This window comes from Rhinolophus hipposideros (assembly GCF_964194185.1).
Source record: "Rhinolophus hipposideros genome assembly, chromosome: 3".
Taxonomy (NCBI): Eukaryota; Metazoa; Chordata; class Mammalia; order Chiroptera; family Rhinolophidae; genus Rhinolophus; species Rhinolophus hipposideros.
This window is the reverse complement of record NC_138049.1, coordinates 56,456,643-56,470,964: the sequence shown is the minus strand read 5'-3', so window position 1 is coordinate 56,470,964 and position 14,322 is coordinate 56,456,643. Positions and strand designations below refer to the sequence as shown.

Genomic DNA, 14,322 nt, shown 5'->3' with positions numbered 1-14,322 from the left:
ATCTAGCAGCCAGAGGGATCATATTACTCATCTGCTCAAAACTTTGCAACAGATTCCAATCTCAGAGTGAAAACAAGTCTTTATAACTGCGTGCAAGGCAGAACACAAACTAGCTCTCTATTACCTATTGACCTCATAGATCTCTGACTACTCTCTCCCTTTCCTACACCACACGAGCTTTTACGGCTTCCCTGTAGTTCCTCAAACACACCATACATGCTCTTGCCTCTGGACGTCTGCACAGCATTGGTCTCTCACCTCCTGTAGGTTTGCTCAAATGGGGCTTACTCAGGCCTTCCTGACTACTCTACTTAAAATTAAAATCTGCGTCTGGCCTTCCCTATCCTTTTCTATATTTTTATTTTTCTCCAGAGCACTTATTATATATTCTATATAACATATTACACATTTTACTTTATTTATTGTTCTCTCCCCCAACTAGACTATAAGCTCCATGAGAACATATACGTGAGAAAAAGAACTGAGTCCTTTCTTCCTACTGGTATACCCTTAATGGCAAAAAAAAAGTGGCTTTCACTTCCTGTTTTTTTAATGCAGGAATTTTTTTTTTCCTCCGAACTTATCTTTATTTCAAAACAAATCCCAAACCCACAAATATTTTGCTTCATCTTTATAGACCTCTTTCAGCACCTAGGACAGCACTGATTACAGTTGTGTGATAATCATTTTAGTGGACTGACTGGGAGTTGGGATGATGAATGGAAGAAAGATAAGTCATATTGGCTACTAATGACTGCTTTGGTTACACCGATTGAATATCAATATTTATTTTCATAGACATTGCAGTGGTTGGAAAACCGTTGCCCTATCATAATTCTTCAATCTATCATTGTAAAGTTTTAATTATGGATGTGCTACAAACAAAATTCAAGATCTTTTAAAATTTATATCATTCAGTCTTTTGTGTGGCGCTTTTAACTCTGCCCTCATCATTCACACAGAATAAAATAAACCTTGGTTTAGATTTTAGTTTTTTTAAAGCATTACAATTAAATACATTAAATACCAGCATATACATTGCACTTTAAATACATGCAGACACCATAATGATCTCTGTCTACTCTAGTACTTGTTATTTTGGGCAAAATATCCCTTTGAGAAAGATAACGACCTCTTTTTAGAAAACTGAACATAATGTACATATATTCAATTTCTTGCCTACAGCGTCATGTGATTCAGAGTTCTTTAAAGCCTAAGGACACATCATTAGGCTAATAATCAAATTAAGTAAAAATTACAACCTAAAATAGAATCTAGAATTCAAAACAATAACTTTCTATATATTTGATGCTATTCTCATTTCATCTGCTTGGTGTTGAAGTGGAATTCCTGCTACACTCTTTTGCTCTTTATACAAGTAACTTAACCTGATACCTAGATATCTACATACGAGTATATAAGCTGAAAGTAAGCTACTTGGACTAGAAGAAATCAAACGCCACTTTACTTTCCAAATATGGCATGCATAAGAAAAGTTTATGTACGTTCAATATATTTTAAGATTGAAAATTATCTTTTATTTTTAGCAAATAATCACTTAATTTTTACCTTTATTGAGAGGAAAATAAACAAGCCAAAGAATCCTAATTTTAAAATATGTAATTCTTTTCATTTTTCTGGTTGTCAAAATATTTATTACACTGTAATAAAATAAAGGTTTGTTCTCAAGCAAATGGAAGAAAAAACTGACAGGGTCTGCAAAACGAGAAACGAATTGCAAAGCTGACCTGCAGCTGCATCCGCGAGTTGGGGGAGAGGCACTGTTTGTGACATCCTCTGACTCTTCAAAAATGAAAAGAAATGTCTCCACAGTGCGCTGGCGACTGCTGCCAGGTGGCGCTCTTTAGCCGATAATGAAGACTGCACATTGAGGTCCACATTCTCCTTTTGAAGTTCCCGACACAATTGTTGATGCATATTCCTAAAACGAAATAGAAATATAGCTAACACCCAAAAACGCTTACAAAAATCTTCTTTAAATGCATTTTGGACTTTTAACATTTATACCATATGAAAACTGAAGGACCATTTTATATAATTAAAACCTTTATATGCTAAGACATTATGCATTTCTGGTTATTTGATGGGTGAATGATGGCATATTAAGCACCATAAAGTTAATGTTAATTACGAATGTCAACCATTAATTATATGCTTTTTAATATGTCAGATCCAAATGAGAAACAGGCAGCTTCAGAATGAAGGTCTGCATTTTGCAACTCACTCTGTCAAGTGATGTTACTTACAATCTAGACATGAAAACAATTTTTTAAACCATTTTCTCCTGAAAGCTTTAGGACATTGATGTATCAAGAGGAAAGTAAGTATATCTGGCGCATATGTGGTATTTTAAATTAAAATATTTTCCTTGTTTATAAAAGACATAGGCTTTGTGCTAAAATACAAATGTGTAACAGATACAATCTTAGCACCTTGGTCCAAAAAGATGCACAGCCATTTTCACATAGTGTACAACACCTCACAGGAAAGTCATTCTGCTCCATAAAATAATAGAACATGAATGCAACACTGCCTCAAATTTTGATTCATCGTTTGCTCAATTTCTTTTTCTTAATTCAACTGAAAATTTAGACATGTCTAGACATTTGCAGAAATATAAGAAGGGGAAAGACTAACAGCTTTTACCATGATCTCGATTATAAGGCATTTACACAATATGCCTAGTAATTAATAATATTATTTAAAACTAAGTGTGCAAGCATGATATTACTCCTATTTCTCTTTATACACTGTCATATCAATTGAGAGTACACACAAATGCATGTACACCATCACCAAAATTTTCTATCTTTAATTAAAGAAAAAAAGCAGTGAAAAATAACCGATGGAGCTAAGGAAGAAGACTTTCTTTGATAGTGGTAGTATTCCATTAAGAAAAATAATTAGTACTTTGAAAAAAGAAAGAAACATTCTTGATATTTTAAATTAGTTTATCTAGAGGAAGTGGACACAGAGCTAGTATATGTACTTAAAACAATTCCACAAAAGGATCAAACTGTTTGTAAGACTACATATTAGTACTTTTCACATAACTACACGTAAGCAAATATTATAAGTATAAATTATATAACATTTGGACTCTGACCCTTTATGGTGGAATTCTGTATAATCATGAGGCACTACTTATTACTACTTGAAGTACAGGAAAAAAGTGTACAAATGCCTGGGGAAAGAATATCATAGCAAGCACTTCTCATAAAAGCTAACCAAATATCTGCTATGCTGTCTCTGTGTAAAAACCTGCCTGAAATGCTTTCAACTTGAACTAGTGGCTAGAGAACCATTTCAAGTCCTTTAGCTTTAAGATGAATATCAAACCACTAAAATCTGTTTGGCAACTAACTCAATTGCGTACATCAACACAGCAAAGTTCATGAATACATTTCAGCACACTGGATCCAAGTAAAATAATACTACCATTTGCACAACCTATTTATAGCTTTTTCAAAGTGTATTGGTTTCAAAGAATAATAAGTAACTCATTGTACTTGGGTAGGTTGGATTTTGCCCACTATTTCAAATAGACAAGCCATGCTCTTCACTAAAACCTATCCCGTAGGAAGGGGTTATCATTTCTGATCATCCTCTATGTGCCAGAAATTCTTTAAAGTAAAAATCACAACAATTCTATGAGACAGGTATCATTAATCCTGTTTATAAATGATGAAGTTGATAGCAAGATAGTAAAATAATATACCCCAAAGTCACATGACTAAGAAGTGAGAAGGACTGGCCCCGAAATCTGAAGCCTGTACTTTTCCTTATACACTATGACACACACCCTTATGCACTAAGTCACACACACACACACACACACACACACACACTTGAAACACTGATAGATTTTCTGCTCTCCCTACTTGGGTTGAAGAAATTTCAGCAAGCCTAAGAAAAGAAGCTGGAAAAGCCAGGTGTAGCTTTGCCTTATGAATAGGCAAGGACAACACCACAATTCTGTACTAGAAGACTCTAGAAGAAGAGATACCAAGAAAAATGCATTCAAGACAATATTTAAAAAGGCCAACAAATGTGAATCCCTTTTGACCTCTCCACAAAAAAATGTTGAGGTACCAGGGAGTATAGCTAGGAGTTACTATGGAGATCTGATTCAGAGCTCTGAAAAAAACAAATCACTAGGCACAAAGTTAAAACTAGAAATTGCACCCTCCAAGGTAAGTGTTAACACAACAAAAACAAGTTCCAATAAAGTGTAAGACATTGACCCCAAAACAGACTTGTTTTGGAAATGTGCAATCCACTTAATATTTTGGTTTGAAAAGAAGCTATATATCCTGGGAATCCGCAAAATACTTTCTGTTCCATAGTTTGTATGTTCAAGAAGTATCAGTCTAGATAAGAAAAATGATAATCTGCTATTTTAACACAAAACAAAGTTGTTTAAGACCTTGTAATAATTGCTGTAACATGAAGAAATCGGAGTGGCAAATGCAGGAAATGCCAAAGATTTACTGTAACGTGGGACTGAGGGAAGAATCAAATTTCTGCACTGTAGCCAAAATAGTTAGAAATATCCCATGCAGTCATAGGTAATTTTTAAAATTACATTTTCTGTACCCGAAAACTAACTACACAAAGACTACAGAAAACTAGGTAGTATTAGATGTGACTGCGTCTCTACTGTTGGTACACTGACAAAAATGCCAACACTGAAAGAAGCACTGTTACTAGAGATAACAATATAAAAGAAAGCACAAACAGAAAATATATAAAGAACATGACATAGTTCTAGACGTCATGGCTATTTTATGAACCATTTTCTACCTTCTTGAACAAATAGAAACATATAAAAGTAAATTCATTGCACAAAAGGTAAAATGTGATTTCGAGTCAAAAACAAAAGGAAATATCACAAGAGATGTAGAATCTCCCAACACCTGGAAAATGCTGTGAATAAGGACAAATTTAACATGGATTAAAATCATTTTGGAAAGATACTCATGTAGAAATGTACATGCATAACGCGACCACTTCCATTTTAAAAGATGCAATATAGTATAGCAGAAAATAAAATTTGCCAAGTTATTCACATTGCAGCTCACATAACAGAAACAAGAGTAACACCCATTATTTACTGGTATTTACCATGTGCCAAACACTATGCTACGTATTTTATAAGATTATTTCTCACCCTCTGAGGTAGGTACAATTATTATTCAAATCTTACAAATGAGGAAATTGAAGCAAAAGTAATGACATGTTGGGTAACACAGCTGGTTATTAGCAAAACTACTCAGGGCTGTGTGACCTTGAAAAAAAAAAGAGTAATTTCCCAATTTTTGTTTGAAGAATCAAAAACGGGAACGATCATTTGCTATATCCACTATTAGGTTTGTTATGAAGACCACATGAAATAACGTTCTCGAAAGTGTTTAGAAACCTATCATTACATTATGTAAACACCCAAACTTTTACATACTCAGTTATCCAGGTCTTCTTATTCTTCTATTTTAGCTCTGGAACCCTGCCTCCTTTGGCTTACCTTATTATGTTCAAGCGCATTCCTGATTCCTGAATGCGACTGTTCTTTTGTCACTCATTCTAGTTTTTGCTTTCCTGTTTTTATCTTCCTACTACTTCTTGTGATTCCACACATTCATTTATCCATCTTGCCCCCTGCCATTCCATCCCTAAACAGACAAACAAATGTACTAGCCCTTCTATCATATGAGAGGCGCTGAACCCTCCACCTCAGTGCTGCTACCTGCCCGCCTGGTCTCTCCGGTATGTTCCTCTCTGATAATTTGGGCAGGCTTATGGAAATACTAGACTACTATATCCTAATATGCTCGTTTCTCCTATAACTGATAATTATGGAACAAGGTATGACATCCTGTCCACCACGTTCCTGGTACTCCTAATTTTCTATGTAATACTTCTAATATATTATGCTTCAAAAATTTAAAGAACAGTTGTCTACTGGTGGACCATGCACCACACAAAAAAGCATAATATAATAAATGTGACTGATAAGACCTAAGAGAAAGCAAGGGATTAACAACAATAACTGAATTCCTTTTATAGCTCTACTCCAAACCTGGCAACTTTCTTCAATCTATTATTAGTGAAAAATGTAATGGGAAGTTCTAAGTTAAAAAGTTGTTCTAAACCATTATGAGTAATTATTCCAAGTATCTGATTGCTCTAATAGAAAAGTGGATGGGAATCCGGATACTCTACGACCACTTTTAGATTCAGTTAAGCCCTAGGCACTTTAAATCCTCTTGTCATTCTTGTTCACATCTGTAAAACAGGGCTATAATCTGCTTTAGTACGCAGAAAGAACATAACCAAAGTAATGACATGACTACAAAATCCCACAAAGTTTTAAAGCTGGCAGGTACCCTAGAAGTCACTGGATTCAATTGTATCTTCAAAAAATGAGGAGAAAAAAAATACAGCCTCCAGGTACAAAGAGACTTCTGCAAAACTTCCCTGTAAGATAATGGTCGCTTGAGTCTTCACACCCAGTTCTGTGCATACCCAAGTTACCAAGGAGAGGCAATAAGCAGAAACCAGGCTGGCAGGGAGCAACCCAGACATACCTTGCAAAGTGCCCCTGTAATAGAGGCCTCAATGCACCTGTGTGTGGTGGAAGGGGTGAGTGAGTGGTGGATGACTGAATGCACGTAGGCGATCGAGGCAAGAGGTCTTTGGCTGTTTTGAGTGTTCACGACTACGACAAATACAAAGCACAGCACTGGAAATGACGCTTCAGACACATACATTGCACCATCAAGAAATAAAGGGGCTCCTGAACGTGTGAGCAAAATTAACCAAATGAGCACTTACCTAAGACCAGCTCACAACCCTGGAAAACTCCTGAGACTTAGTTTTTCATCTGTTAAATGAGAATAATGCCCTCCTATCCTCCACGGAGCTACTAACAATTTAGGTTTACCTAAATCACGCCATTTAGGTAAAAACAATTTGTAGACTATAAGGCAAGATAATATGCCTTTTAGTTGCATTGCTACTGCTTCTACGTCCTGATAACCAAGTCCATAGATGCAGGAGAACATTATCTAGAAAGACACGAGCTTTAGAGACATGCATACCACAGTACAAATCCTACTCTGTCACTACTAGTTGCACTTCCTCATCTGTTGTAAGAATTCTTCATAAGACACATTCAATAAGTAGAACAATTATTATTTATTGTTGGCTAGAGAATCAAAAATTATTTGAGAATAGATGTGCCAGCCCTATTCTACATCTTTGACCTTTATTAACTAATTTAATCCTGTAGGTACTATCATTATCCCCATTTTATGGACAAGGAATCTAAGTACAGAGAGGATAAAAAATTTGGCTCATACTGTTAGTAGCGGCACAGCCAGAATTTGAACCCAGGCAACCAATTTAGCTACCATGAAACAAGTATGCTACAGCTACCTCACATACCATTTTACTACCCAAATAAATAATACATGTTTTAAATGTCACATTGCTGTGTGTATTCATTCCTATGCCAAGTTCCTAATAAAGGAAGTTTCAAAGTAGTATAACACCCAATCCCAGGTGGCATACCAGATATGCAGACACTAAAAGTTGAAAGCTTCTGGGGAGTATAGACTATTCTATTGGGATCTCAAAGGTCAATGACGTGACAATTTGAAAATTTCCTATGACGAAAGAGAATAAATCAGGAACCCAGTGTTAAGCCTTGCAAATCAATCATGCTTGTAACAAAGCTGCTTTATGGTTTTACAGAATAATACTAGTAAAGTATTTAAAGCGAGGTTGTTTGCCCCATCCCCAAAATATGGTATCGTATGAAAACATGTCAATTAAAAGTGATTATTCTTATAATTCTATTAGTCTCCCATTATATAGAAGATTACAGGTCTCAAATCACTGAAGTTTTTCAGTGATATGTCACTGCACTTTATAGTACATCAATAACAAAGATCGACCTCGGTCATTCTCAATCTTGACTACCATCATCTGTGGTAGTCTACAATCATCTGTGGAGCTTTTTAAAAATACTAACATCCTGGCCTTACTAAAGATCTTAACTGCATCTTCAAGTTTGGGGCCTACACTTATCACTTGTTTTAAAATTCGGACTCCGTAGGTCTGGGGAGGAGCCTGAATGACACCTGTATTAGGCAGATGCTGCTAGCCCCCAGACCACACGTTAAGCAGTCACTTTCTTGGCTTTTCTCATCTATAAAATGGGGACAATAACAGCACCTACAGGATTAAATAGGTTAAAGTAAAACACTTAGAATAGGGCTGACACATATATTCTCAATAAATAGTCTCTGATTTTCTGGACAACAAATACTTCATTTATTGAATATGTCCTATTTAATTCTTGCAACAGATGAGGAAATGGCCATACAACCAGTAGCCCATGGACCCCAATGAGCAGCAAGACCATACATAATTCTTTACTGAAGGAGCGTTGAGAACCATTCCCCTTCTCTATAGGCCTAAGTGTAAAACAAAGTATAAGTTTTATACTAATTCAGAGAAGAAAGATCATTGAGGGAAGCAGAAGGAAACGGGCATGGAAGTAATTCCCAAAGGACACATGAAGGGCTGGATAGGTGAAAAGGAGAAAAGTAAAAGCACAAAGGCATATACAATGCATTCATTTACTCTCCAATTCAACACATATTGCAAATGTGCTAGGCAGTAGAAATACAAAGTTAACAAAACAAAGTCTAGGCCCTGCTGGAGCTTATATTCTCACAAGAGACATAATTAAACATAGGTGTGTAACAGCTCAGGTGGTGGTAAGCTTTAAGGATAAAAAAGAATCAAGGTACAGGGATAATGAGTGATGGGAGCTAATGTTTCAACTAGGATGATCAGGAAACACCTTCGGAGAAGGTGACGTCTGAGCAAAGGCTAAAAAATAAGTGAGGGAGAGAAACACATGCATATATGGGGGAGAGCATTCCAGGGAGAGGAAGCAGCATGCACAAAGTTGTTGCCAAGGCTTGTAGTTTCATAGGCTCAATGAACAACAATCAGGAGGCCAGCTGGCTGAAGCACCAGAGATGACAGAGGAACAGCAGATGAATTCAGAGGTAGCTGGGTTCCAGATCATGGAGGATCTTGTAAGCCATGGGAAGGACTTTGACTTTGGATAAAATCAAAGTGGATAACAAGCCACAAAAGCAGAAGAGCAACACAACTGACACCTCAAAAAGAACAAAAGAGCAAGATGATGAGAGAGGGGGACAAAAAGTAACCACTCTGATTATAATGGAGAATTTTTATAGTAGCATTATAAGGCAATACATTTAAGAATAGAAAATAGGTCCCTATTTGTTAAGTCATATGTTTTTTTCAATTCCCTTTGCAAGTGTCGGTCACTAAATTGGATGCCAGAGATACAAAAATGATTACGACAGATCCTGCTGAGGGGTGGGGGTGGGAGGATGTTTCTAAAGGTAGGAAGGAGCCACAGATAGATTTTGAACTGAGAAATGGCATAGTAGAAACGGTGCTTTGGGAAACATGAACGTGGTTATGGCAAACAGAATGGGTTAGAGGAAGAACTGACTAGAGACAGGAGGGACCAATTCGGAAGCTTCTGTAAACATCTCGGGATGAGCTAATGCATAATTTGAGCTACTTTATGTTGGAAAAAGAAAGCTAACAGTAATTACTTGATATTTTGTGAAAGAAAAAGGAGCAATCTATGTTATTACTAAGGTTTGGGGAGATGGAAACAAAGGTAGGAGGAACAGTTAATTACTACAGAAGGAAAGTATAATTCAATTTGAAACAGAAAATTTAAATATCAAAATCCGAAATGTTTTTGGAAATCTGGACTAAGAGTCCAAGAGTTAAATTCTGACTCAGGAATCACTCTGTCTGATAGTTCAGCTCATTTTAACGAACATTTCAATATCTATTAATTAATTACATGAAGTACTGTATTACAGGCTCTCAAAGAATGCACAATTAAGTGCTGAGCCAGAGGTATAATGCATGAAAAAAGACCATCTGTTTCAACTGGGGGTGGGAGGACAGTCGTGGATGAAGACTTTCTGGAGTAAACATGCCATTACTAAGTTATAGAAGTTGTGTTAGCTAACTGAAAAATAAAAAGTCTCAGAAAGTTGAAATAATATGAGTAAAGCATGGTGACATGAAATTGCATGGTGGACAAGGAAACTCACGAACAATTTAGTATTGACAGAAGATGGAAGGTCAAGGAGCAGAATAATGGAAAATGAAACTAGACTATGATGAGGATCAGGTCATGAAGGGCTGTGCCATCAAAAAAGTTAGAGCTACAAGTGAACAGTTCTTTCAGGTGGAGAGAATCAATGGAGATAAAACCAGCTTACATACCCAACACATATATTCCCAATAGTTTGTTCCCAGTATAACCTAGAACTTACAAGGACTACCTTATACATTCATACATTTAAACACTCTGTGTAACTGTCTCACCTAAAATAGCAAATTATGTATAGAATTCTCATACAAGAAAAAGGAGATGAAAAAAACAAAAACAAACTTATGAATTCATGGTCATAAAAAGAAATCAGAATATATTTATTTGCAATATATGCAATAATGTGAACAGAATATTTATGAAAATAGCCTTTGTTTTGGAACAGAGATCACCAATATGTCAAATTTAGCAGCATATGTTTAGTTACTATGTGGGGGAATGCGATTTGGGTTCAAAAGAATTCAGGATCATTTTATTAAAGGTCAAGACTCAAACATTTTTGAGGTCAAATATTCCACCACCAGTAAGCTAGGGCTGAATTCCATTTGTGAGTACTTTTTCGTAATTGGTGGTAATAAATTCATAAAAAGTTTAATGGTAATGTTGACTGATTCTTAACTACATGAACCCAAATGTTCCTGTCACAGTGAAATTTGCTCTATAATTTACCTTAATGGACTAGGTATATGGATAAATATAGAAAACGTCCAGTCTCTTTTTTTCCCTTCCATTTAAATCAAATCCAATTCTATGTCAACAGATTGTACCAATGTATAATTACAGTAGATAATGCATTGGGAAAAGTAGTGTTCTTTGATAAATAATTTTTCTAAAACCTCTTAAGAATTCTGCATCCTCAATATTTCTCTTATACTCAAGAAATGTAGTAAATTACACAACAGGACACTACTGACCACTGCCAACTGTAATAATGGATCTAAAAACCTCATTATCGGCTCTAAAAGTGAGTATATTTTCAGATTTCAAAACTCAGCCAAGCAAGAGTCAAAAAGTACCTAAGGAAGTTTTAGAAGAACTTTCTTCATCAAAAATATAACCAAATTTTAATAAGTAATAGCTTAGTCACCACTGTAATATAATGCTAAATCTGGGATATATAAATAAGCCTTCTAAGTTTATAAACCCCTTGAAATTATGTGTAAAATTTTTTGCATGTAAATGTACGTATTTTCATGACAAGAGGGACTATAGTTTTCATGACAGTCTCAAAAGGGCCTACCTCAAATGAACGAAACCTACTAATTAGATCCTGTCACTTTTCTTGGACCACTTTATAAACAACATATTCTAAGTATAAGCTAAATGCTTCCTCTAGATTTCTTACCCGAAATCCTCTTCTGTCTCCTTTTCATTTCCCCACTCTGTGCCTCTCCTGCTCCCAACAACCCAGCTGTAACCTCTGTGTATCAAATACACTAACTTTAAAAAGAAAAGCTTAATATGCATTTTATAAAGGAAACGCTATTACTAGTCAATGTACAAGATCATCAAAATCATCAAAAAGAAATAAAAGTATAAACTTGTTTAGAACAAACCTGTATTTAACAGTCAATAAATTTCTTAATTTTAATTTAGTTATTCCAGATACTTACACATACATTTCTCTCTAGAGATGCTATCTGCCACACTTACTGTAGTTCTTTAAAGGGAAAGAAAAGATGGAGGAAACAAAAGTTTTCCTAAAAGATTACCCATTGAGTCAATGATCTGTGGGGGTTATTATGAAGCTCCATTACTAGGGTTGAGCGATTCAAAGGCTTTTGTTATGTCACTAATTTCTTTTAGCAAGGCTTCAGCAAATGAGCCGATTTATCTAGTTCTGCATGCTTGGCGCTTGATACATGCTATTTGTACATGACAGGTTTCATCTGCATAGCACCACTAATATCATTTATCTGAACATCAAAAAGCTCATCTGACATTAAAAAAATGCATATACTGGGATAAGAAATGTTAAAGAGGTGAGTAAAAGATCTGTGATATCTTATAAAATGGAACCAAACTACAGGAAGATCACCAACTGAGTATGAACGTGCAACAGGGCTACAGGAACAGACAAAACACCAAAAAAAGGAAAAACTGGAAAGATCCTTGCTCACGGTGATCAAGTGTAGGGCTTCGTTAGCATCCTGTGAATTTTAACTAGAAATGGGAAAAACTAATTTACTTCAAACAAGAAAGGATGAAGCTTTATGATCAAAGCTTCATACAGCTTTATGACCAAAGAAGAAATATTTCAAAATAAATTTTAAAATAGTCCCCATTGTTTATAACCAACAGAAGAAAATGAACCCCTGAAATTTACTCTTACAGGGGAAAAAATGTTTAGATTGTTGCTGTGGGTCACAATTAAAAACCTCTGAGAAAGCTTAAAGTCTCTATAGGAAAGTAACTTTAGAGAACACAAAACAAACAAAAAGGTAACCAAATGTAAAACTGCTTTCCTTTCAGAAATGATAATCAACTTAAAAGCAACCCTGTAAAAGATTCTGAAAGGAGGGTACAGCCTCCTTTATATGTGAATAAAACGGTAATCACAAGGTTATTTCCAAATTTCCAACATATGATACATACAACACATTCTTCTGAGAAAAATCAGTATTTTTCTCTGTGAAGAAGGTATACATCAATTTAAAGAATTTGTTCCTATAACTTATCATCTTTCAGAACATGAGGTTGGTTAGATTAGGCTCCAATCACCCCCTACTCCAACTCTTCTCAGCATTTGGTAATATAGATAGTAGAGCTAATTTTCTGTCACTCAGGAAGAACTGTTGGATCACTAAACTTGTATCATCACCACCTCTGAAACACAGTAAAAAAATCACTGTTAGAACCAATGGTTTTTAGATCGAACCCACCATCAACAATGTCAACTCTGCCTGGTCGTGTTAACAGGAAAATGTTTTACGAGTTCCACCACTGGGCATCAATTTAACTTCCAGCACCAGCTATGCTGTAAAACCGTGAGTGTAATTTATATGGTGACCCGCATGTGTGGGAAGCAATATCTAGGTGAAACTTCTCACAGTCTGACAAAATGCTTTGATTTGCACCATTCAGATGATTGAGCAAAAAGAGTTTAAGCAATCATCACCAATAGCCTTTATCTCCAAATGCAGTAAAAATTTATTACTCTATGAGTGCAACCTATTGCTTTAGAGTCGGCTTGATAGAATAGAAATGATTGGATAAATATTACATTTTCAACTGGTACACATCTTGTCCATTAGGTTTAAATATGGGACAAACTGCGTGTTTAAGATAAACATCAGTCTTAGCTGATTCCATCACATAGTACATTTAGAAAGCCTCCAAATGTTTCCATAGTAATATTTTTGTGCTTCCACATAGCTGAGGATACATGTTCATTGCCAATTAGGAGACAGTAAACTGAGAGACCACTGGACTCTTAAACAATTTACCTTTGTCTTTTACTTAGCATTTAATACAGTTGACAGTTATTTACACATCTATTGCTGTGTATGAAGCAATGGAATAATCAACCACTCAAAAAGGAAAGGACCTAACATGGCTCATTCACCTATCCTGTATAACAGTTTACTATTCAGGCCTTCCTAGAAATTTTAAACTAGCCTAGATTTCATGCTCATGGCTATTGCTGTGAACGAAGAGAAGAATATTTACCTGGCAACTTCTCTATCTGCCTGCCCAAGATCACACACCTTTAAAGATGGTAATGGGTCCTTCTGATCTACATATACAGAGCAAAGCTGTCATGATGCCTGCAATGCAACTTTTAAGTATCCTTTCTGGCATCATGGGAGGGATCCTACGCATATAATCTTCAATGCCTTTGGGCTCCTAAGCAACTTCAGTAACCTTGACTAACCTGATTAACTCAGTGTTACTCTCTGCTATTTTCTAATTTGGTTTGATTAGATACTGCAAAGTAAATTATATCACCTCTTGTTTGGTGATGAAAAACTAAACTCAGTGGTTAAACAACTAGATCAACAAGTAATGGAAATGGAATTATCACCCAGCTCTATCTGATTCCAAATCATTTTCCACTA

The 14,322-nt window shown here is 35.6% G+C and overlaps 1 protein-coding gene across 1 annotated transcript in view; it reads right to left on the bottom strand.

The window, feature by feature from the left end:
* MMS22L (MMS22 like, DNA repair protein) overlaps positions 1 to 14,322 on the bottom strand; it is a 113,565-nt gene that overhangs the window by 36,237 nt on the left and 63,006 nt on the right. The window contains exon 15 of the mRNA XM_081044935.1: positions 1,749 to 1,942. Coding sequence (XP_080901061.1) covers positions 1,749 to 1,942 — 194 coding nt within the window. The remainder of the gene's footprint in view (positions 1 to 1,748; positions 1,943 to 14,322) is intronic.